Source organism: Astatotilapia calliptera, chromosome 1 (assembly GCF_964374335.1).
Source record: "Astatotilapia calliptera chromosome 1, fAstCal68.1, whole genome shotgun sequence".
Taxonomy (NCBI): Eukaryota; Metazoa; Chordata; class Actinopteri; order Cichliformes; family Cichlidae; genus Astatotilapia; species Astatotilapia calliptera.
The window spans coordinates 14,230,560-14,254,236 of record NC_137422.1 but is presented as its reverse complement, the minus strand read 5'-3'; the positions used below and the strand labels follow the sequence as shown (position 1 = coordinate 14,254,236).

Here is a 23,677-nt window from a genome sequence, read left to right as displayed (position 1 = left end):
AGGAAGACATGACAAAGGAGGAATTCAAATGAAGAGGAAAGGGAAGAAGGGAACTGGATGTTGTTGTTGTTTTTTTTTTTTTAGAGATTCAGGCAGTTGAACAATATAAGATACAAAATACACAAAATGTACAAAAATATATAATATACACCCAAGCTGGAAAGAAAATGTAATGAAAAATCTGTACTCTGTGTCACAATTGCATTATGCATTTTGTAAACTCACGTTTGGTGGAAAAGATGTATTCATTTCCTGACAACCTGCGTAAACCATCCTGAAAACCAGAAACAAAGAGCTTTAGGGATTGCAGGTGGAGAGAAAGAGTTGAAAAAATGCATGCACAGAATGAATAAATCCATCCTTTAGCTTTCTTCAGAGCGCAACTTGAAGACTTCAGCTCATTGTCAGGAGCACCAGCATCACCTCTATAATAAATGCTGCGGCGTACTGTCAAAATTATCTGGAGAGTGAAACTCTTAGGATGCTCTGAGTTTACGCTTGCATTAGATGTTATATAAAAGTTATCTTTGAAAATTAAGCCATTTGGAACGAACACACACACACACACACACACACACACACACACACACACACGCTCGGACTTTAAAGAAATCTGTGCCAGATCAGCCTGAACATCTGGATTCAGCCATCACAGATGTTTTTAGCGACTCACAAAACAGCATGAATGACATGAATGAGCCACAAGTCAGGAGGAATCTCCATGCCAATAGTAAATATAAATAATAAAAAAAAAATTAAAAATGTAATATTATCTACACACAACCTATGAGTCATTTTAATTTGGTAGTTAAAGAGCCAGTAAATCATTAAACCAAAACAGCAGTCCCAGTAACCCATGTTCAAAAGATGAACGTCAGCTATCACCTGCATTTAATGTGATTTAAATAAGAAGCAGGTGGTTGGATTTTGGATTGGTCTCAACAGCTCTTTAAGGAAGTGCAAAAAAGAAAGAAGAAAAAATGACAAATGTAGAAATAGACCTGTTGTTCCTGCCTTTATGAGTGTTCTTCCATCTGTGCTGCGGTGACACAATGTTTTAAAGGCCATGTTAAGCCGACAGTTCGCACCACTTTCCCCACTCGCACAAAGAGGGATGACATGGCCAAATTGAGCTTATTAATGACACCAATACGCAGTCAAAAGAGAAACATATTTCTGAACTGACCGAGTCAGAAATAACACTGTGATAAGTTATGTTCGCAGGTCAGATAATCTGCATCGAATGATTTCATCATGACATTTGTCTTCCTCTGGGCATTGATGCATGCTGTGATAGCAAATGGAGCTTATCAGTGGGGTAACACTTCATCACCCAAATAATCAAACACGTGGTGAGAAGCGTAATGATCCGGCTCTGCTAGGACTGTGATTTGTACCAGCTGTGCTGAACACACTGTGTGTTAAGAATTTGAAAGGTAATTTACAAATATTATAAATAGCTCTTGAATGGACCGCCATGACATTTTGGACACAATGCGGATCAGCTGGCTTTCCCTGCTCGTTAACAGGACAGCCATGCAACTCAAAGCAAAGCCTGAGTCGCCATAGCACCTTGAGCCCTATCTACATATAAAGCCGTTCACCTGTTGCCCATCACTTTGTAGCAGTTGGTCTGTCTCTGCTCAACTATATTTCAAATTTCCCAAGTCAGCCAAAGTCAGCATGGCCGACAAAGGCACGATCGACACATTGATGGAAAATAATAATTTAAAAAAAACAACACAAAAGAATTCATCTATAACATTATGTACATCAACTTTCAAGTTCTTTCTCCAACTCGCCAGCAATGAAAATTACTGACTTCTATCATCCAGTCATTCCCATGCTAGATATATCTACTGGGTGTTGGTGAGTCCATGGGTGTGTGTCACACAGTGAAATGTTTACTTCACAAGTGAAAAAGGAAGAGGAGACTGGCTCATCTTTGACCCCCGCATTGTCTCATGGTGGCGTTGCCTCTGCTACATGCTGGCTATTTTAAGACTTCTTCACCCAGAAAAATGACAGCTCCTCTCTTAATGTTCACTGGGCGGTTTAAGTTCAGAGCCAGCATCCCGTTCACCGTAACAAACTGGACACCTATCATTTCAGCAAAGCAGAAATTCAGCTAGGCACCTCATAAACCAGTACGATTGTGTATAAATAATCTTCTAATCACAGACACCTCATGGTTTTCGGATTCCATTAGCTTTATCACCTATGCAGAATAAATCTTTCTGGCGAAGGACCAACACCTCTATGCTTTTGTGTTTCCGCAGTGGACATATATAAGTAAAGCCATGCTTATTCATCGGATCCAAAGAACAGGATGTTTCCAGGCCTGTGGAGTCGAGAGGAAAAGGTTCATGTGTGCAGCGAGAGAGAGAGAGAGAGAGAGGGAGGGAGCGGGGGGAGAAAGAAAGGGTGGGGTGGGCTTTCCTCTCCAGCCTACAGGAGCACAAAGGACAATCTAACACTTCCTCTGGAGTTGTTGCCAAGACTGCCAACTTGGCACTCTTTCTACTTCTGTTCTTCACCATTGCTGTCTGTGAGTCGCTTTTTGCCTCCCGCTCTCTTACAGTCTCCCAAAATACGAATTGATATATTTGCAAAAATACGAGAGCCACATTCAAGGACGTTCCCAAAATGCTTGCTTTTACGTTACCACATCGTGGGCATTCATAGTGCAGGCATCCTGGCTATTCAAGAGTCGTCATATAGGAACTGATTCATTGGCAGATGGAGGAAACGGGTTGTTTCAAACTTCTTAAAGGATCTGCGACTTACCGTCATCAGCCCGCCTACAAGGTCATTTGTGTGGGGATCTTCATCCTTGGTTCCCAGCTGTGGAGAGTAGAGCTCAGTGGTCCTTAGAATCTCCAGTACCCGATCCAAGGCCTCAGCAACAGGCATAGGACTGCTTTCCTGTGCTGCATTAATGATGTTGATTACCTGTGTAATGAAATATTGTAAGTATTATCATCGTCATTATTATTATTATTATGATGTAGTATATACAGGAGAGGTAAAAAGTCCCCCTGTAAACATGATGATTATTAATGACATGTACGTTGAACCAAGTACAAATAAAATAAAGAAATTCTTTCAAAATAATCATAAATTCTCCAATAAAAGTGTGTTTCAAACAATGCACATTAAACTAGCATCACTTTATTTGGGCCATTTGAAAGCCTCTGGGGCCAGACTAAAAAGGCTCTGTCCCTTGTAGTTTCAGGCATACACACGTGTAAATTGGAAAGAAAAAAGGGTCACAAATACAGCTAGATGACTCATTGGAAATGTACAAATTTTGTTTATTTGTGAAAAGTAAATGGATCCTCTGTAAAAAATAAAAACAATAAAAACCAAACAAACATCAGTTTCGCAGATTACCAGCGCACTCCTCTAGCTATAATACACAATGTAGCGTCACAGCAGCAACAATTGCTTCTCTACAATCACTGCGGATGTCTTTCATCTTTGGCACACCTGAATGCTCCAGACCAGTAAACCGCCAAAACTGGGACTTCAATCTTCCTGTGTAAGAAGTAAGCATGCATGTAGGTTTTCTTTTGTTTTGTTTTTCACATGCAACCTTCTGCATTTTGGCTTAGTTTTTGTTAAATAAATACTGCTACCATCTAATATGTCACGTTTTGTTTTCCATCTGGGGTTGTGTTTACCAAATTTCAAAACCTGCTGAGGAACAGATAATTCTTTATCTCCTGATACATAGTACACCCTCTGTCAAGGTTGTACTTTCTTTTTCATATGTCTGTATGACCTGCTCCTGCTCAGTAACTAATAACAGTACAATATCAAAATGTTTCTTTAAGTAAATTAGTATTTAAATAGGAGTTCAAAAGCAGAGATATTTTCATTTCTACTCAGAAGGTTGAGGCGGCTTTAGCAATGGGCACCTATGGGCGAGGTCAGCAAACATGTGCAAGAACACAAGTTCCAGTTAATTCGCTTATACACACATATAAACACACACAGTACCCGCAGTTCTATCAGCGCTTTATTCTGGTGAGGATGACGCCTACAGGGACTGACTACACAGTCAAATGATACAGCAGAGGAACAGCAGTGTGTCATATGACCCATCCCTGGGGACTTTTTCTGTTCCGACTATCCAGCCTGCAAACGGCATAAACCAGTAAAAGTGCAGGTCATTCCCGTCCAACATGTTTTAGTGTCTTGTGCATAAAATCTGGTATTTTATCAGCTTGTCTACTCTTAACATAGTGTGTGTGACCTCTACACTCAGTGCTGGTAGCTCTTCGAAAAGTGCTCATGGCAGTCAAGGCAATTTTTATAATCCAAGAGTTCAGTCATGAGATCCAAAACATCAAAACAAAGTGCTAATCATATGATGGAGGCTGACAGGGACAAGGAAGGAAATGTACCCACCTTAGTGATGGGAGCCTCTATAGTCATGGAGTGGATACGAGCCATTGACGAGTGCCTTCGCTGTGAGCTCCCTGGAAGAAGAAGAGAGAAAAAAAAATCACATTGATTTTCAGCAAACTGTGAAAGTTGTGTAGTTCAAGCACAAGTTAGGTAGGCAGCAGTTTTCCCCAACCACTTTCTAATTAGTGTGTTTGTGTGTGTATCCAATCAACAATTGATGTAAACAGACAATAGGGAATGTTTCATAAGCTGACACGAAACGCCCAGAGTTTCCATCATCTGTCTCCTTTCACGCTCACCATCGCTCCCTCGAGATGTTGTGGATCTTACATCCAGAGAGCCTTTCCTCCGGTCTTTGTGCTTACTGGATTGTATGTCTGGGGAGAAGAAAACACCTTTCATTAGCAAATGCAGGCAGACAAAATTGAGATGTGGCAGGAATATGACTGATCTTTGGTTAGAGGAAGAAATTTCTCAGTATGTAGAAATCTGTACTTTTATCCATTTTAAAAAAAGATATAATTTTATTTCAAACATGCAAATATAATTGAAATAACAACAGAAAAAAGAAGTGTGTGTTTTCAAGGCAATGAAGAAAATGGTGTAGCTTGTTGATGGGGTTGTAAACTGTTTTAGATCAACAGTAGTCTATCAGGGGAAAAGATCTCATCATGTTTTAGCTACACAGAAAGTGCTTTTGGATAACACCCTCTTGTTTGTTTATTTCATTAATTATCATTGAATTTTATTTGAATTTATCAACAGTAGGAACTTTCCCCCCGTTTGTCTGTATGCTAAATGTCACTTGCACTTTCCAGTAATCTGAAAGAGTTCACCAACTTTTACTTGTAGCTGTAAGGCTTCCCAGACAAGAAGGAAGATTTTCAAAATCAATTTTTCGCAGTGAGCAGGAACGATATGATCCCCGTTTTGTTTGCCTGTCAGAAGTCAAGCTGCTGCATTTTGATATCGGTTGCAGCTGTGAATTGGCCTTACACTTCAGTCCACAATACAACGAGGAACAATAGTCCAGTTGAGAGAAAGTGAAAATATGAATGACCTTTTCAAGGTAAACAATCATTCCTCGTGAGATATTTCTCAGCTAGATAAAGCAGGACTGCACACTCTGTTAATCTAAGGTTTAAAGTTTGGGTTGTGATTATAGAAAGCAATAATTTTTGCTGGCATGGTGCAATATATTTGCTAAAATATTTCCAAAGTAAGACTTCACAAAACTCCCAAATGCATGTATTCTTATTAAAAAAAAAAAAAAAAAAAAAAAAAAAAAAAAAAAAGCACTGTATGTTGATCTTTCTAATGACCAGCAGCTTGGCCATCAAATCTTCGAACCTTGTGTGACTTCTGGCACAAATTTTAACTGAACAGAGGATATGGTCAGCATTTAATGGACCTCACCTGTCTGAGACTCTGCCTGCACACGTTCACTGGATTTATCAGTCTGCATGGACAGAGTGGAAAAGCAACATGATGAAAAGCAAAAAGCTCACATCATTCTTCATTAACAACTAGAAACACATCTCACCTTATTATTATCATTTAAAGGCCTGTTGATAGACACATAGTGTCTGATTTTTCTGTGAAAGACAAAAGCATATTAACACAAAAGAGAAACCTAAACTCAATAATCATTACAGTGTAATCATTCTGTTGCTGAACAGGTCATTTACATTAAATCAGACTACAGGAGCAAGATTTCCAAAACATCCACTCACCCTCCCTGCCCAATTACAGGTGTGATCTTCACATTTTGCTGAATGCTGTCTCCATTCTTCTTTTTGGCATAGTAGATCCCCTGCCATTCCTGGAAAACATAAAAATAAGTCATGTGACCAATTATTTAACCATTTATCACAAAAACTGAAAATATAAGACTTGAAAACATCCGATAAATAGGTGTGGAGCTCGGTTGGTGTTTGCGCTGCAGATTAGGGGGGGAGGTGGGTCAGTGTATGTCAGATGGCAGCCACTTGCTTTAATGGGGAAGGGGCACGCTCCTGGAGTCCAGTGCTCTTGTTTCATGTCACCCCCCCACACAGACTACCTTAGTAGCTTGAAAAGACCCTTCCTGCTGTTAGCCTGTCTGCGACTGACCTTCGCTCTCTGTGTAGTGAGATTACAGCACAGGCATCAACCGCTGCTCTTATGCACATGAAACGGAGGTACTGGATGACCGGTGGTGCAGACTTACAGCACACACATGACATGCCAAAACTGTATATGTATAACCAATCAGAAATAAAGCTCCTCACATATTGCCTGATGAAATTAAGTCTGTGATGAAGTAAACTACATTTAAAAAAAATGTGTATGACTTGAAATGTGAGATGCGAACGATAAAACGATTTGATAAATGCACTTTACCTTTCCTTTGCGTATGCAGGAGTTTATCGTTTCAAGGAGATCAGGCTTATTCTTCTCACTTTTAGGCACTTCTATTATTTCCTTCCCTATTAGCTCGCCTTGTTGGTAGCCCATAATGGACTCGTAGGCAGGATTCACATACTGTCAAGGAGAGGCAACAAGAGACTGTTGTCTGCTGTTTAAAAGATGGACCATGAGTTAAGACCACTACCTCTACTGATACAAGATACAAAAGTCTTGAGCAACCCCAATTTCTTTATATTTTGCCAGGAAAAAAGTGAAACAGGTGGAGCAATTTATTGAAACCTGTGCAAACATACATGGAAACACAGTATATAAAGGGAAAAACAGAGTTTATACAGTTCTAATGAGGCTGAAAGTCAATATTTGGTATGACCACCTTTTATCCTTCAACACAATCTGAACTCTTAAGGCAAGGCAAGGCAAGGCAAGTTTATTTGTATAGCACAATTCAACAACAAGGTGATTCAAAGTGCTTTACAGAGACATTAGAAACAAGAACAAATAAAAAGCACGATTTAAAATTGATTAAAACAAGCAAATAAACTAACTAACTAATTAACAAACAAACAAACAAACAAACAAACAACAGTATATAAAATCAAAACAGATAAAATCAGAACAGTAGATAAAATCAGTAGTTAAATGTAAGTTTTGAAATTTAAGCTTAAAGTGTGGATTTGGTGCTTTATTCAAATGCAGCTGAGAACAGGTGAGTCTTCAACCTGGATTTAAATAAACTGAGTGTTTCAGCTGATCTGAGGCTTTCTGGGAGTTTGTTCCAGATATAAGGAGCATAAAAGCTGAATGCAGCTTCTCCGTGTCTGGTTCTGACTCTGGGAACTGATAAAAGACCGGATCCAGATGACCTGAGGGATCTGGATGGTTCATACTGGGTCAGGAGGTCATTGATGTATTTTGGTCCTAAACCATTCAGAGCTTTATAGGCCAGCATCAGAACTTTAAAGTCTATCCTCTGACGGACAGGCAGCCAGTGTAAGGACCTCAGAGCTGGACTGATGTGGTCCACTTTTTTGGTCTTAGTGAGGACTCGAGCAGCAGAGTTCTGAATGAGCTGTAGTTGTCTGACTGATTTTTTAGGTAGACCTGTAAAGATGCTGTTACAGTAATCAAGCCTACTAAAGATGAATGCATGGACTAGTTTTTCCAGGTCCTGTTGAGACATCAGATCTTTTATCCTTGATATATTCTTGAGGTGATAGTAAGCTGACTTTGTTATTGTCTTAATGTGTTTTTCTAAGTTTAGGTCTGCATCCATCACTACACCCAAATTTCTCGCCTGGTTTGTGGTTTTTAGATGTATAGATTGAAGTTCTCTGGTGACCTGTAATCGTTTTTCTTTGGCGCCAAAGACTATTACCTCAGTTTTGTTTTTGTTTAGCTGGAGAAAATTGTGGCACAACCAGTCATTGATTTCCTCAATGCATTTACCAAGAGCCTGTACAGGGCCTCGGTCTCCTGGTGACATTGTGATATATATTTGTGTGTCATCTGCATAGCTGTGATAGTTTATTTTGTTGTTGTTTATAATCTGTGCCAGTGGGAGCATGTAGATGTTAAACAGAAGGGGTCCCAAGATGGAACCTTGGGGAACTCCACATGTGATACTTGTCTGCTCAGATGTGAAGTTACCTATTGATACAAAGTATTTCCTGTTTTCTACGTATGTTTTGAACCAGTTTAGTACAGTTCCTGAAAGACCTGTCCAGTTCTCCAGTCGTTTGAGTAATATGTTGTGGTCAACTGTATCAAATGCTGCACTGAGATCCAGTAAAACTAAGACTGACATTTTTCCACTGTCTGTATTCAGACATATGTCATTAAACACTTTGGTCAGAGCGGTTTCAGTGCTGTGGTTCTGTCTAAAACCTGACTGGAAGGCATCGTAGCAATTATTCTGTTTTAAGAAGTAACTGAGCTGTTGAGAAACTGCTTTTTCAATGATCTTACTTAAAAACGGGAGATTTGAGATCGGCCTGTAGTTGTTCATTTGTGTCTTGTCAAGATTGTCCTTTTTCAGTATAGGTTTGATTACAGCAGTTTTTAGTGATTCTGGAAACACACCTGATAATAAAGAAAAGTTGACGATCTGTAACAGGTCTGACTCTAAAGTCTTTGAGACCTTTTTGAAAAAACTTGTTGGCAGGACATCTAAACAGCAGGAGGAGGAGTTCAGTTGACCTATGATGTCCTCCAGGTCTTTGCTGTTAATCGGGTGAAACTGTTTCATGGTGTTTAAACAGTTTTTTGGTGGACACAGTACATATCCTGGATCTGCTGTTGATGTACCAATTGCTTGTCTAATTTTTTGGATTTTTTCAGTGAAGAATTTGGCAAAGTCATTGCAGGCCATGGTCGAATGAAGTTCAGCTGCCACTGACACAGGAGGGTTTGTTAGCCTGTCAACTGTAGAAAATAAGACCCGAGCATTATGGCTGTTTTTAGTGATGATGTCAGAGAAGTAGGACCTCCTTGCATTCCTCAGTTGTAAATTATAATTGTGAAGTTTCTCTTTATAAATGTCATAATGAACCTGGAGGTTTGTTTTTCTCCATCTGCGCTCAGCTTTCCTACACTCTCTTTTTTCATTTTTCACCAGTGTGGAGTTTCTCCATGGAGACTTTTTCCTTCCAGAGATAACCTTCACCTTAATGGGAGCAATAGTGTCCATTACATTTAACATGTTAGCATTGAAGCTATTGACGAGCTCATTGACTGACCCTCTGGGCAGGTCAGGTGTTAATGGGAAGACCTGGTTAAAAATTGCACTACTGTGTTCGGTTATACACCGTTTTGTGATCACTGTTGTTGATATATTTGTGTGGGCTGAGATTTTACTTTCAAAGAAAACACAGTAATGATCAGACAGGCCCACATCAGACACAGTAACCTTTGAAATGCTCAGGCCTTTGGAGATCAGTAGGTCAAGAGTGTGTCCTCTATTATGTGTGGCCTCTGTTACATGCTGAGTCAGCCCAAAGTTGCCCAGAGTGTTACTCAGGTCTTTAGTCCCTTTGTCCTGAGGGTTGTCCACATGAATGTTAAAATCCCCAACAATAATTACACAGTCAAAATCAACACAGATCACAGACAGCAGTTCACTAAGGTCATTAAAAAAGTCTGTGCAGTATTTGGGAGGCCTGTAAACATTAAGAAACACAACTTTGGATGGGGCCTTCAGCTGTAAAGCCACATATTCAAAAGACTGAAAAATTCCAGGAGATAGCTGCTTACATTGAAATGATTCATTAAATAAGACAGCAACCCCTCCTCCTCTCCTGCTCGCCCTGACCTCACTGATAAAACTGTAGTTAGGAGGGGTCGTCTCGATGAGAACAGCTCCACTGTTACTTTGGTCCAACCAAGTTTCAGTTAAAAACATAAAATCAAGGCTGTGCTCAGTGATTAAATCATTAATTAAAATGAATCAAAGATGTCAAAATTTGATTGATCACTCTATAAACACTGATTTTCAGTCCAGTTCTTGGTTAATTTTTTTCCCTCCCATTTCCCTCCTTTAAGAATGGCCTTTTATAATCATAATTATAATAGGTTTATTTATGACTTATTATTACCCCCTTGAAAAATAGATTTCGTCTTTGCCTTTTCTAAAGGACATGACCTTTAGATACTGTCCATCTGCTGTAGCCTTTTCTTTTAGGCCTTCTTTCTTTCTCCTCTACTTATTGAGTTTCCTCAACTTTTCTAAGGAAACACTGCACACCATGCCAAGGTAAGCCAAATCTTTGGTTTATAGGTCTTTGGGAATCACCCTGTTAGTGCAAAAATAATATGTCTGTCAAATGATGTAATCTTTAGCATTTTTCATAGATTAATTTAAAGAAACTGGAACAAATTATCTATTTTTTGCAACAGGCTGCAAGTAACAAAGTTCCTATAGACATAATTTCAATTTTTTAGATGTTGAGTTGTCCAGTATGTGTATCCACAACTTTCAAAAACCCTGGAGAATTACTGCTCAAGAGCACTTAAAAAAATACAAGAAAGTCTGGATTCTTGGAATTAAAATATAAACAAATGAGGGGTAGCTCGAGACCTTCGCACATACTACACATACTACTGTATATGTAAATATGAGAACACAGGCTATAGTATTATGGGTCATTCAGATGACAGGAATGAAAACAGGATCTTAAACAGGAGAGATTGTGAAAGGAAGAAACCGGAAGGGAAGTTCAGGAAAAGAGAGAGAGAGAGACAAAAATTGAGCTAGAAGCAAAAGTTTATCAAAAGCCCACCTGAATAACTTGATCTTCAGAAGTGATCTCTATGGCCTCTTGGCTTTGTTCTAGAGCTGTGAAAATAGCATTGCCAGCCCTTGTGTAGAGACACAACAGCACCAGAATTATTGTTAAGAAATGCAAAAGTAGCTTAACATTTACCAACTTTCAAGAAAAATGTAGCAGGAGTTAAAACTGGGATTGAAAGTCAGCATGTTCTTTCCGATGCCTTGCTCTCAGTGCATGAGCATTTAAATAAGGGCACTGTGTATTTAACTACAGCACAGGACATCACACCGATATGGCGTGACTCACCTCAATTTGAACTGTGCCCGCACCTCTCCATGCTCCAACTGTAGCAGCTCATTGTAGCAGGCCATCATATTGGCATTTTCCACATATCTCTGAGAGTCAGAGCAACACAGGTAAAAGGCAAAAAAAGAAATCCCACTTGCAATTCATGCACAGTCCAAATCTGGACTCCGGCCTTATATACCGATAGATTAAAACGCATCAGTACATCAATACGCACGCATTTGGTAGAAGACACACATTTAAAGACAGAGTCACTCACCCTATTAAAGCCAGCATTGATCAGTGGCATCACAGAGGCTTCCTCTCTGTCTGGCCTTAAAAGGAGAGCACGTGTAAGCATCGAAACATCGACAAGACAAACAGTTGTTTAAAGAACATCAGAGGGTTACACGGACCTGCTCCAAGCCAAGCATTCTCAATCATTTCAAACAGTGACGAAAAGGAAGAAAGAGATTACATACCTTTTCACAACGGCGACTATCACAGTGTTTTCTGAAGAGTTTACTGCTCTAATTGACCTGAATGTAAACAGAGGGAGCCTTTTAGCTGGTAAGCAGGCTGGTGGAAAAGCCCATGGCATCAAATCAATGTATTTTTCAGTTTTTCACGCTCCGATTCTCGCAGGCAGGCAGAGCCCACTGGTGGAGCTCTATGAGCGGGCAGAGGCCTCTGAAAGAATGCAGTGTACAGGGCCACTCATCCGCCTGTGGTTTTCCCCAGCCAGTGGTCATAAAGGCCCTTTAGTTCCCGTGTACACCGAACATATGGATCGGCCAAAATGAATAGGGTTAACATACACGCTGGGCAGGGCAAATGAATGTTTGTCAATGTGTTTTTGGTTTGAGCAGAGGCTAAAGATAGAGAGTGGTATAGGCAGTCACTGCTCATTTCTCAGTGACATGACTCCACTAGGTAGCACGCAGTGGTAGCCGGGGAACCCAAAGTGAGCTGGCCATTTACCCCCACATAGAGTCATAATCACCAGTGCTGTACCAAATGCACTGTAACACATGAAAAGTAGTTCCATAATTGTTCAGTCACAGCCCTTAGAGGACAGCCACTAACAAATTCACTTCAGCTGTGCTGGTTAAAACAAAAATCACAGCGTGATTAAGTAAATTTATATGCACAACTTTATCTTGGTCCTACGATCTAGAGTGCATAAAAACAATTTACAAAGCATGTCTAAACAGTCTGCAAAAAAGTAATGGAAAAAGTTGATTAAAAAAAAGAGGTGTAAATGATGTGAAGCTAGTGGAAACTGGGTATAAACAGCTAAAATAGCAATAAGTCAGTGGCTCAGTAAGTAATGGCCCGAACAAATGGTCACAGTTTACGAGGTAGTGATATTTGAATGCAAACTCAACTCCTGACTGGTCAATCACTGATAGCTCAGCTTAAAAGTATCAATGTTCATATCACCAATAATGCTAAATGACATCTAGCTTTAAAAAATAAAAAAAAGAAATGGCAAGAGGAATAGATACTTGACCATCTGCAAAGAGCTGTGCGGGTATACTGGACAAAACAAAGCTGCAGATCACTACACCGCATCACTCAAAGAAACAGATGATGGGAGAGCTTGCTTACCGGCATAGTGCTTCAGCGTCAAAGTGTCTGGAATGTCTGTGGTCAATGATGACGAGGTCATGATGCTTCTCCAAGAAGCATTCAAGAGCCGACTCCGGCGTTCGCGCCATGCTGCACCTGAAGTTGGCCTTCTCGCATGCCCAGCAGAAGCCATTACTCTGACTATCCTCTTTGGCAAAAACTAAAAGTACCTGCAAAAGAGACACGGGTAAGCACATATGGTAATATAAAAGACATCTAATAGTACCACAGTTAATATTCCAGTGTAATAATAAATGAGGAGGGGTAAAAACGAACACATTAAAAGAGTCTCCTAAGTAAGAAATGATGTATGCAAACAGATTTTACACTCTGTTTGCTAGCATGGACAACAAAGACAAAAGCACGCAAGTGGCAACCTTCGGTGGGTAAATGATAAGTCTACATTAAAGTGCCGGACACTTATTAAACATCTCTGCTGTGTAAAATTCATCGTGGCTTATATTTACGAAACATTAAGGATCGAGAAGTGGCTGTCAGTCCTGGTTCTAAAAGTAAGGTGGTGCCAGCCATAGTGCCACCCTCAAGGTTTTGGAACAGAACTTCAAAAACCATTGAGTGACGCCATGATGGATTCAAATATTATTGGGGTTTTTTGGGTTTTGTTTTTTTTTTACTAGTAATTGATATTATCCAAATAGTAAGGGAGTAATTAGGACAATACCATTATATAAAGTCTATGGACTAAATCTACTGTGGCACTCAAACATCTGACCTAAAGAATTGTGATAATGATTCTGTTGATTCATATAATCAGTCTTTTTTTTTTTTTTTTTTTTTAACAAAGTGAGTCTATGAAATTATGCTCTACTGGTTGGATGTGTGACAACTACAGAGTAGCTGCATTATTAAAAGGAATCTGAAAAGATTTATTGCACAACCCTGGAGAAGTCCCGTGCAAATCGTCATGAAGTTGTGATTCCATTAAGGAAATTAGATTAATCACAAATGATGTACCCTGGCCCTATATCATCAGTTCTGTAGCAAAAAAATAAAAAAATAAAAATGGCTACAGGGATTTGGGATCCGAATTGTCAAAACATCACTGTCACATTTGAATGACACATGCAAATGACCACAATCAGCCTGCAGTGTGACCTCAGGTCTCCAGTGGGTAGGCCCTGATTGATCAGCTTGTACTCAGATGCATGAGATTTTCTTGTCTGCTGCCATGAGCTATAGCACAATTAATCCCGGTGGCCTTCACTGGCTGTGGGCCCCTCCACCAGTCTGCCAAGGCTGTGGCCCAACGAGCTGCTGCTGCTATCGTCAAACCTGAGAATAGGCTCTCTCTCTCTCTGCCACCGTACTTTCAAATAACCCCATTACATGCGCAAATACTGGACCAGAGCATTAGGCCTGCCTCCAAGAGCAGTGCCGCACTAAGAGTAGATTCATGAGTCACCCTCTCAAACAGACGTCATCTCCAACTGTTGGCAGGGAGCAGTGTGAACGTAAAGAAAAGAAAGCTTGTTCTGCAGTTTTAAGTTTGCATCACACCTGTAAGGTTGAGTTAGGATACAAAGACCTGATTTTGCTGAGAAAAGTAGAAGCTCTGTCCTCCACACAATGAGGGGATAGAGGATTGGCTGTTTGGACAGTTGTCTTTCTCATTCATGCTGACAATTGGCATGGCATTATTTAAGTAGCAAAACATAGCCTCAGGCTCGAAGCACTGAGTCCTTATGTCTGAGAGAGGTGTTGCCAATCCAAGCCATATTTCTCATGTGAGCATTTTTCCTACAAGCGGCATTAAGTGTCCGGGTCATAAATACATCACCTCTGAATCCTAGAGCTATGTTCGGTACGCACAGGGAATTAGATCAGAATTCCACATTGGGATGTTGGTAGAAAAGTCAACATTCCTGCAGAGCTGGAAGAACGGGGCAATATAGGCCACGATAAGGTCTGCTTAGGGGATTCTTCCTGGGCCTAGACAGATATGCCTTGCTTATAATAACAAAACCAGTTACAGCTGATAGGGAAAAATAAAATCTATAATCTTAAAGGACATTTAAAGAAAATTTTTTTCTGAAAATCAGGATACCCTGCTCATGCTCCAAAGAGTCAGATGTACCAGAAAGAGAAAGTAGCAGACAGACAATGACATCCAGAGGGGAAAAAATAGTTTGAAGGGGGTAGTGAGCGGTTTGGCAGAGTCTGATCACTCAGTCTAGAAAACATCATTGTTGAAAACAGAGGGCCCGGCCAGATCCTGTGGACCGCGAGAAAAGAGGAGGAGCAGAGAGGAGGAGGGAATGACAGGATCAGCTGTGAGTGACAAAAACAGGAAGGGGATATCTCTCTACCTCGCTTTCCTACTGTGGTCACTGTGGAGCGCATCAGACAATGAAGCAGTCTGTGCACTTATATGTGTCATTACAATGCACGACTTCTAATATATCCAGCACCTTCAAACCATCACTGTTATGAGAATTTGTTGCAATTTTATTTTTGTAAAAATGCACCATGTTACATGCTATGCCCCAGCTGTGCAACTAGTCTATTATCATTCATGCGGTATGTCTGAGGCTTCGACATTAGTCCTTTAGTCATCTCCATTTTGGCCTTTTAAAAGAGGGTGTGACAAGCACAGGGTGACTCTGACTAAGAAGCCTGGGGACAATGCAGGTTCACTCTGATCTTGTAGCCACACCCTAAAGCATACATAGCTTAACCTTGTATTCTTTTGTATGCAGAGCCATGATTTACTAGCAACTGAGAATATCATTTCATTATTTCATCAATACATTTGAGCGCTTTCTTATAGAGATTTCCTGCATGGCGTCATTGCAACCAACAGTTACAGGGGTTTCCTTAAATGTTGCTAGGTAAACTTAGTTGCACCTTAGGTGCAGCACCAAAAACCTCAATCTTATTGCTTTGGCTGTTAGCAGATTTCTGTGATCACCTGTAGTTTGCATAAGAAATGCAGACTTATTTGCAAACACTTGCTAACCACTAGCAGAGCAGTAGCAAAAAATAGAAACCCGAAATGGGAAATGTTTGCCTTCACATTAAAAACAGTGCCTCAGCACTGCAGCAAACATGTTTCAAGGTTTGTGTCACACTTTTCAGTTTCACTACTGCCTGAAGAGTAGTTGGCAAGTGTTTGCAGACAAATCAGTGTCTTCCATGCAAACTATTGCAACATGCTAGCAACCAAAGCAATCATAGGTGGTTCTTCGCCAACTGGCAAACATAAATTATTCCCTAGCTTTCCGCCATCAGGGGGTCACGATCAGTCTCTAGGCCCATGTGGCTGGAGATCCTACACTGTCATACGTCCAAGATGGCGGACAGATATACATCATGCGACTGTAAAACCTTCTATACAACTGGACAATTACTTTTTGGGACCAGATGAGTTGCCCCCTGCTAGCTACTAGCAAAAATGCAGTTTTAAGGCATTTCTGCAGCCACTTCACTTTATCCTCTTTTCATAATCCGTGTATGTTCTACTGGGTAGAACGACAGTAAATTCTTATTTCTGCTTAAACAAATCTAATAAAAACAATAAAATAAATGTCAAAACCCCTGAAGAAACAAAAACAAACAAAAAGACCACACCACACTGCGTAAATGGCTGAAAGCTTGACGTTTCTGAGGTTTTATACAACAGCAGCGACATATGGCGAGGGAACGCACACGAACTGTATAATGACCCACTGAACATCTGAGAATGTCGGCAGCGATGAAACCGGTCCATGGACCCTCTGTGCAGCTGTTCCATAATGTGCATTGTTCATTATGGTATGCTCTTCGTCACAAATGTTTGGCCTTGTTGCCTTGACAACCCAGGGGTGTACTGCACACAATAGGCCCATTAACAGTTTTAATGCCCATCTCTCCTCTTTTCGAATCTTTGCATGGGACATGCTGTGGGGTCTTTAAGAATTTCCACCAAACTCCAAGCAAAAGTTTTTAAATACTAAAATGCAAAAAACAACTCCACCAAATATTCACAGTCACACCAAGTTTTGCTTTACAACTTAGCTAAAAGCTTCTTAATGAATGGACATGAATATTTTCCTGGAGCACTCGTGTTGTTCGCGGAAGGCCTTCAAACACTCAAGCACAGTCATGTTAGTTATTGTTTTACGATACCTGAAGTGGGTCTTTAAATAACTTCATTGGTCCGAATTGCACCTCTGTTAATGTGGTCTGAAAGATAACAAAAAGAATACAGGCATTAGAAGAATATCAGAAAAAAAGCATTTCACTCATTCAGTTTAAAATGGTTCCATAGATCCCAGTAATTTCCCAGAAATAAGAAAGTTAAGCAAAATGTCACACCTTTATCTTTTCTTCTGGCCTTAATATTGCAGGAAAGCACTGACATAAATAACTATATTCATTGTTACAAGCTGACCATGCATACTTAACCAAGAAAAAAAAAATTGCTGTAATGCCAAAGGAATGTATCACATATTATATGTAAATATTATTGTTTATTGATTCACAGACAAAGAAATACACTGCAAGTGATCCTAAATGGTGATTTCACTTATATTTTGCTCATGAATAAAAAATAAATAAATCATTCACTGATACTGTTTCATATGAAAACAACAGATCAGGAGCTTAGCCTGTTTAAAAAAACAAAACAACAGTAACTCATTTTTCTGAAACACATTCTCATCAGTTTAAAATTTTTATAAGGAAATCTAACAACATTTCTAAAAGGTATTAAAGTATGAGCTATTAAATATAACAGATATGGCAACATGTTGAAATGTACTTATCTGACATCTCATTAAAGACAGCAGTGAAATATAAACAAGTATTTTCTCAAGTAATATTTTCAGTTGACGCTACATTTTACTTCTGTTCAACTAGAAATATAACACTACCTCTAACCCTCTTTAACATTCACACTATATCTTTTAACCAATTTTGATTTTTCTTAATTAATAATCAAGATACTTTTTAAAAGAAAAAAAAAAGATTTGCAAAATTTGGAGTGCAAAACCTTTTTGCACTCCAAAATTTTAAATTGCATAACCTTGTATTGTGTTTCTATATAATTGGTATTACATACCTGCATACTTCTCTCATCACCAACTCAATTAAAACAAATGTTTGAAATTTAGTCATCCAATTTCTCCTAAACAGGAGACTTGAAAGAACTTTTTTTTAAAGGGCAAATATCACACTGACAGGTTTTTCACTCATTACACTTTCCTTACATGAGCTTTCTCATTTCTGTCTGCAAATAATTTAGCTTCCTTCCTGCTAAATGGAACCCAGCTCAGGGGTTAGTAACCATAGCAACCAAGCCCCTTGCGGACCGCCATCCCTCTAGAATTCCTCTTCTCCGTAAACAATCTACACATGTGAGGAGGAATACAGAGAGGAATTTCAGAGTGTGCTGGGCTGCAGTAAATCACTTCTTGCTAAATTGTAAGCCTTCTGAAAGCTCCATGAAACAACAAAGAGGGGGGGAAGCTGATTAGCCCTGGGTTGTAGCCAAACTGACATCATCATGACACTAGGCTGTTTGTTGTAGCTGACCACAAACAAGAAGTATGGGACCAGAAAGGCTACAAGCTCTGTGATGCTCTGTGATCATCTGATCTTTCACATGAACTAGGATCTGGTAGCAAAATAGCCTGATGTGGTATGCGCACACATAAAGAAGTGTCCAGCTACATTTTTGCACAGTCATATAGAAACATCATAAACCCATGCTCTTCTAGAAGGGTTTAGCTCAACAACATCTAGTTTATTTTGTTGCTAGATTTCTTTGCCCTCATGCCAGAGCAAATAACATCTTCTGCTTCAATCATTTCATTTTGCCATGAGAATGAACCAGAACTCTCTCTCTTGTTTTGATTGCAGCTGGGTAAATGACACCGAGATGCATGCATGCACTGAGCAGCTCCTTCAGTGGGAGACTGCGGCACCCACGGTGTGGGACGGAGAGATTTCGCAGGTCTTTCCTCCCCACTGCTGTCAGACTCCATAATAAAGACTTTAACTGATCAAGCACACACATCCATACATATGCAATAATACTAAGTGCAATAATCCTTTCTGTCATCGTTGTATTTTTACTCAGTTGTATATAGTATTTGTATTTGTATTCTATTTTTATCTTATTGTATATTTATTTTTATTTTATTCTACTGTATATAGTATTTTATTTTATTCTATTCTGTACAGTTGTGTACTGTATTTATTCTTATTGTATTCTAATTTTTGCCTCATAACTTTTGCACTGTCCACTTCCTGCTGTGACAAAACAAATTTCCCACGTGTGGGACTAATAAAGGTTATCTTATCTTATCTTATGTAAAGTACACAGTACAGCGCAAAAATTACCCCTCATTTCTTTACATTTTGTTTTTAAGAAGCCAGATTTTCTTGTAATTTTTTAAAAGTGGTCTCGAGCAACAGTTCTCCAGACTTTCTGAAGGTCTTTCAAAGTTTTTCTTTGGACACTAGCAGCTTTTTCACTTATTTCCAGTCCAGTCTTTGTACCTGACCATTTTCAGGGGAATGGTTTTTTTTGTTTTTGAAGCAGTTTAGCACTGGTCTATGAATTATTCAATCATTAAAAAGGCATCTAACTCAAGCAATAAAGCAGTGCTGGGTCTACACATAACAGGCAACCTAGGTTAGAAATAATATACATAATTTGTTCCCATTCCTTTAGTTGAATCTGTCAAAAATTTGACAGCCATAAAATACAATTTTTCAACAACAAGTGAGTGATTAGCTGAAAACATGGTGTGTATTATAGCTGTAAAAGAGGAAACTGGACAAGTCTCATCAGAAATGGTCTCAGTGGAGGGATGGCTGTCAAGAAGTAATTCTCAAGGAAGGGAAACATGGAGTCTGAAAAGTCTCAGGTATGCCAAATTACACAAGAACTGAAAATAAGTGCCAACAGTTCTTATAGAGTGGTGAATCCACATTAGAAATTTTTGGTTCAAATTGACATCAGCATGTCAGGAGAGAGGAATAACAGTACATGAGTGTACACTGTAAATATAGTTTGAGGCCACATTTCAGTCAGTGGTGTTGGAGATTTTGTCAAAACTGATTGAATTATGAATGAAGAACATTCAGATTTTGATCCAACACCCAATAGTATATGGAAAGCTTTTGATTGGCAACATTTTAACTTTTCAGCATGACACTGATCCCTAAAACACTGCCAATACAGTAAAAGTATACCTGGATAGAAAAATACAATTTAACACTGTCAGTCATGGATTGGCCTCCCCAGGGCGCGGACCTCAACATTATTGAAGCAGTGTGGGATCATCTTGACAGACAAGAGAACAAAAGGCAGCCAACATCCAAAGAAGAGCTTTGAATGTCCTTCAGAAAGTGTGGAGAACTATTCCTGACAACTACTTAGAGAAATGACAAGAAAGCTCCCTAAGAGAGTTCAGGCTGACTTTCAATCTCATAAGAATTGTACAAACTAAATTTCTGCCTCATATGCTATCTTTCAATAAATCATACAGTACTATATACAACTCATTTAGTGTGTAGCATTTGGCTATAAAGTATCCAGCTAGCTGAGGCGTAGCACAAGCAGTAAAACACCAGAGTCTCACCATCCCGGAGAGACTTGTCTTCAATTGACAATGATACAACAAATACAACTGCAGCTGAGATTGTGTAACTCACAAAGCCAGCCCTTGTCTGTCTCTCTCTCTCACACACACACACACACACACACACCTGAACCAGTCTGCCAGCCTCTTCAGGCAACATACTTCTCCTGTACAGTACACAAACGCACACACTGCAATGAATCATTCAGACAAGCATTTGCATCCCGCAGACATCATGTTGGCCCTCAACCAGGAGCAAACAAAACAGGGGAAGTGAGTGAGCATATAGGCCAGGCAGCCTGGCAGTACAGACACAGTGTGCGCACCCAGGTAAGCAATGTCCCGCCCTATATGCTGCCACGTTATACCAGTCACACTGGGAAATCTGTGTTTGTGTCAGAGTCTGTGCCTGCATGTGTGTGCGCGCATGCATGCATGTGTACACGGGGCCTTCATGATGATATTATCATGTCATCTCTCTACAAATCTTAATACAAATTCCTGCTGACTGATTCAGAGACACAGTTATTAGACAAAAAAAACAAAACCTAAGTGAATGGTTCAAGTGTTTCTTTCACATAAATATTGTTTATTAATATAAAAAAGTTTTCATTATAATCAAATGTTAGAGAATATTTTTTAAAAAGCTGGCGGGTTATTTTAATTACCAATAAGTAATTATTTTGCAGTAATCTGAGAAAATTCTATTTAGGATTTACACTGGGTAAGCATTAAATAAGGGATGTTATATTAAAGAATAGGTAATGGGTTTACCTATTCTTTACCTATCCTTGAAAGCTGTCACGATTTGTGCTTTATTGAAGTATAAACCACAACTAAATAAACACATAAATAAGCCGTTATTTTAGTTTTAAGCACCATGATCAAATCTTATCCCTCAATATTTTCAGTATGTATGGCAATCTGTAAAGTTATTGGAGTAATTTTTCAGCCAGACACGCAGTGGTACCAAACACTGAGTCAGCAGCACACAGTGACTAAAGCAGCTCAGTACAGATGCTGAATTAATGTAGATCAGTAACATCATGGCCAAAATCTGATACACTCAGCCCGGGTCACATTATGTCGATATACGAGCATGAGCAAAATCAAATTACAACACACCAGTTGGCACATGGTGAACTTGGAATCTTCAGGCCCTCTAACCCACTTTGACAAGTTCCTAAAAATTTTTTTCACTAAAATTCACAGAACTGCGTCTGTTTTTTCATTCACTGAGAGGCCATTTTGCAGGCTGGCCACTTCAAAGAAAGTTATATCGTGTGATATCACACCTTTTTGTTCGTTTGGGCCAATATGACCAAACATGACAGCTACTAGGCATCTGCAGTCATCTAGAGAAGTATTTAAGACAGTCTGCAGTACCCCTGATTTTTTCTTTGTTTTAATCTATGGGTAAACCTACATTGCAAGAAAATATACAATGAATAAAACACATTTTCAAAAACCACCCCACCACTGTGACCATTTATACCCAAATCCTTTCAAACTGACTTCAGATCAGTGTATACACAAGCACCTACTGTGAGTTGTTTTAATAACCGTTCAGCTGTCAACCATAGACAGCTACTCAGCTACCATGATTTCACCCACTGGCACCCGAAATCCTGTTTTGAAGCTTTGAAGTCATAGGTATATAAAAGTAGGGTCTGAAAAATTATGCCATAGCATAAAGAGAAACGCATAAGTGCCTTAAACTTATATTTTATCTGAAGACCACCAGATGGCTGTAGCTGTGGTTGCTTAAAGAAATCTACGGAAAACTGGCTTTCTGTCTCAACTTGTGCCAAACATTTCCTGATGAGTTTATGGGCTCAGGTGCTTGGTAAAAGGTAAAATAAATAAAATCATACTTATTTTGACAATCTTGGTCGCACTAAAAATGAGGATCATCCATGCTATAAGTTGTTAGCCAATGAGCAAACAATTTTCACAGTCACACATATTTACTGATTCTTTTAATGTGAAAACCTACACATTTCCTGATTTAATAGCATTTAATGGACTACAAAGTGAAACCACAGGAAGCTGTTGTTTTACCAGAGCTAAAAAAAGAACCTGTAGGTGGTCATGATGGGTATAAAACAGAATATCCATCACATGATTAGATAAACCATCTGTCTCATAATATGTAACACATGGCTAACCCTATTGGCCAGTAGTTCCTAATAGCTCACCAACTTATCTCACCGAGTGCCTACCAGAGCATAGCATGAAGCCTGGCATGGACCCTCTCATGATTGTGATCTTGAAATATTACAAGAATCTAGCTATTGCACAAGGCAAGTCCTGCTGCCACTTTCTTTTGATACACCTAATGTATTTACGTAGTGGGGCTGCTTCTGACCCTATATCCTGCTTCCAGTGTATCCGGCCCTATAGATCTCCTCCTCCTCTCCTCCAGACCACCAGCTCTTCTGTCTCAGACACACACACACACACACACACACACACACACACACACACACACACTAGACCATACACACTGGGAGAGTGGCTTTCCACTAAAGTGAAAAACAGGAAATTGGATGACATTGTTCGGTGCGCCGACGTCAGCAGTGAGAGATACTGTAGAAAGAGTAAACAGCTTCCTCCACCCCAGAGCTGGGACCAGGATGCAGGGAATCTTGGGATGCCTGCCCTGCTCGTACTTCTTAGAAAAACGGCTACTCCATATTCTCCAGATCCTTCGCTTTGACAAGCCCTCTCCAGTTAACGTGCAGCTAACACTCTCTCTTCGTTTCACCGCTCCCTCAAACCACTTCATCAGTTCAGGAGTTTATTCCTTTTAAAAACTTCTCTACATGTGGTTAAGTAGAATATGATATGCCTAGCTGATGGCACAGTAACATAGGATGAGATCAGATTTCTTCCTTAGAAGTGTTGGGCCTCACAACCAGTGGTGGGGTGTCATGCGTGTGTTTGTGTATGTGTACGTGCATGTTCCTGTCTAAAAGTGTGAATCAAATGGAGATGAATCAATGTACTTGATTAGGACTGATTAAGGGCAGCAGTCCCAGCCACAGGTGTGGATGCACACTATGTACCAGACAGACACACAGT

General features: G+C 39.6%; 1 protein-coding gene across 1 annotated transcript in view; it reads right to left on the bottom strand.

Annotated features, from left to right (window-relative positions):
* The window catches only part of pde8a (phosphodiesterase 8A), a 51,395-nt gene that overhangs the window by 7,288 nt on the left and 20,430 nt on the right, over nucleotides 1–23,677 (bottom strand). Inside the window, exons 2-15 of the mRNA XM_026163964.2 lie at nucleotides 17,130–17,186; nucleotides 12,984–13,174; nucleotides 11,855–11,911; nucleotides 11,653–11,707; nucleotides 11,394–11,482; nucleotides 11,097–11,175; nucleotides 6,796–6,936; nucleotides 6,147–6,235; nucleotides 5,957–6,008; nucleotides 5,830–5,872; nucleotides 4,713–4,790; nucleotides 4,414–4,484; nucleotides 2,788–2,952; nucleotides 226–274 (exon numbers count right to left, since the gene is read on the bottom strand). Of these exons, the coding sequence (XP_026019749.2) occupies nucleotides 226–274; nucleotides 2,788–2,952; nucleotides 4,414–4,484; nucleotides 4,713–4,790; nucleotides 5,830–5,872; nucleotides 5,957–6,008; nucleotides 6,147–6,235; nucleotides 6,796–6,936; nucleotides 11,097–11,175; nucleotides 11,394–11,482; nucleotides 11,653–11,707; nucleotides 11,855–11,911; nucleotides 12,984–13,174; nucleotides 17,130–17,186 (1,216 nt within the window). The remainder of the gene's footprint in view (nucleotides 1–225; nucleotides 275–2,787; nucleotides 2,953–4,413; nucleotides 4,485–4,712; nucleotides 4,791–5,829; nucleotides 5,873–5,956; nucleotides 6,009–6,146; nucleotides 6,236–6,795; nucleotides 6,937–11,096; nucleotides 11,176–11,393; nucleotides 11,483–11,652; nucleotides 11,708–11,854; nucleotides 11,912–12,983; nucleotides 13,175–17,129; nucleotides 17,187–23,677) is intronic.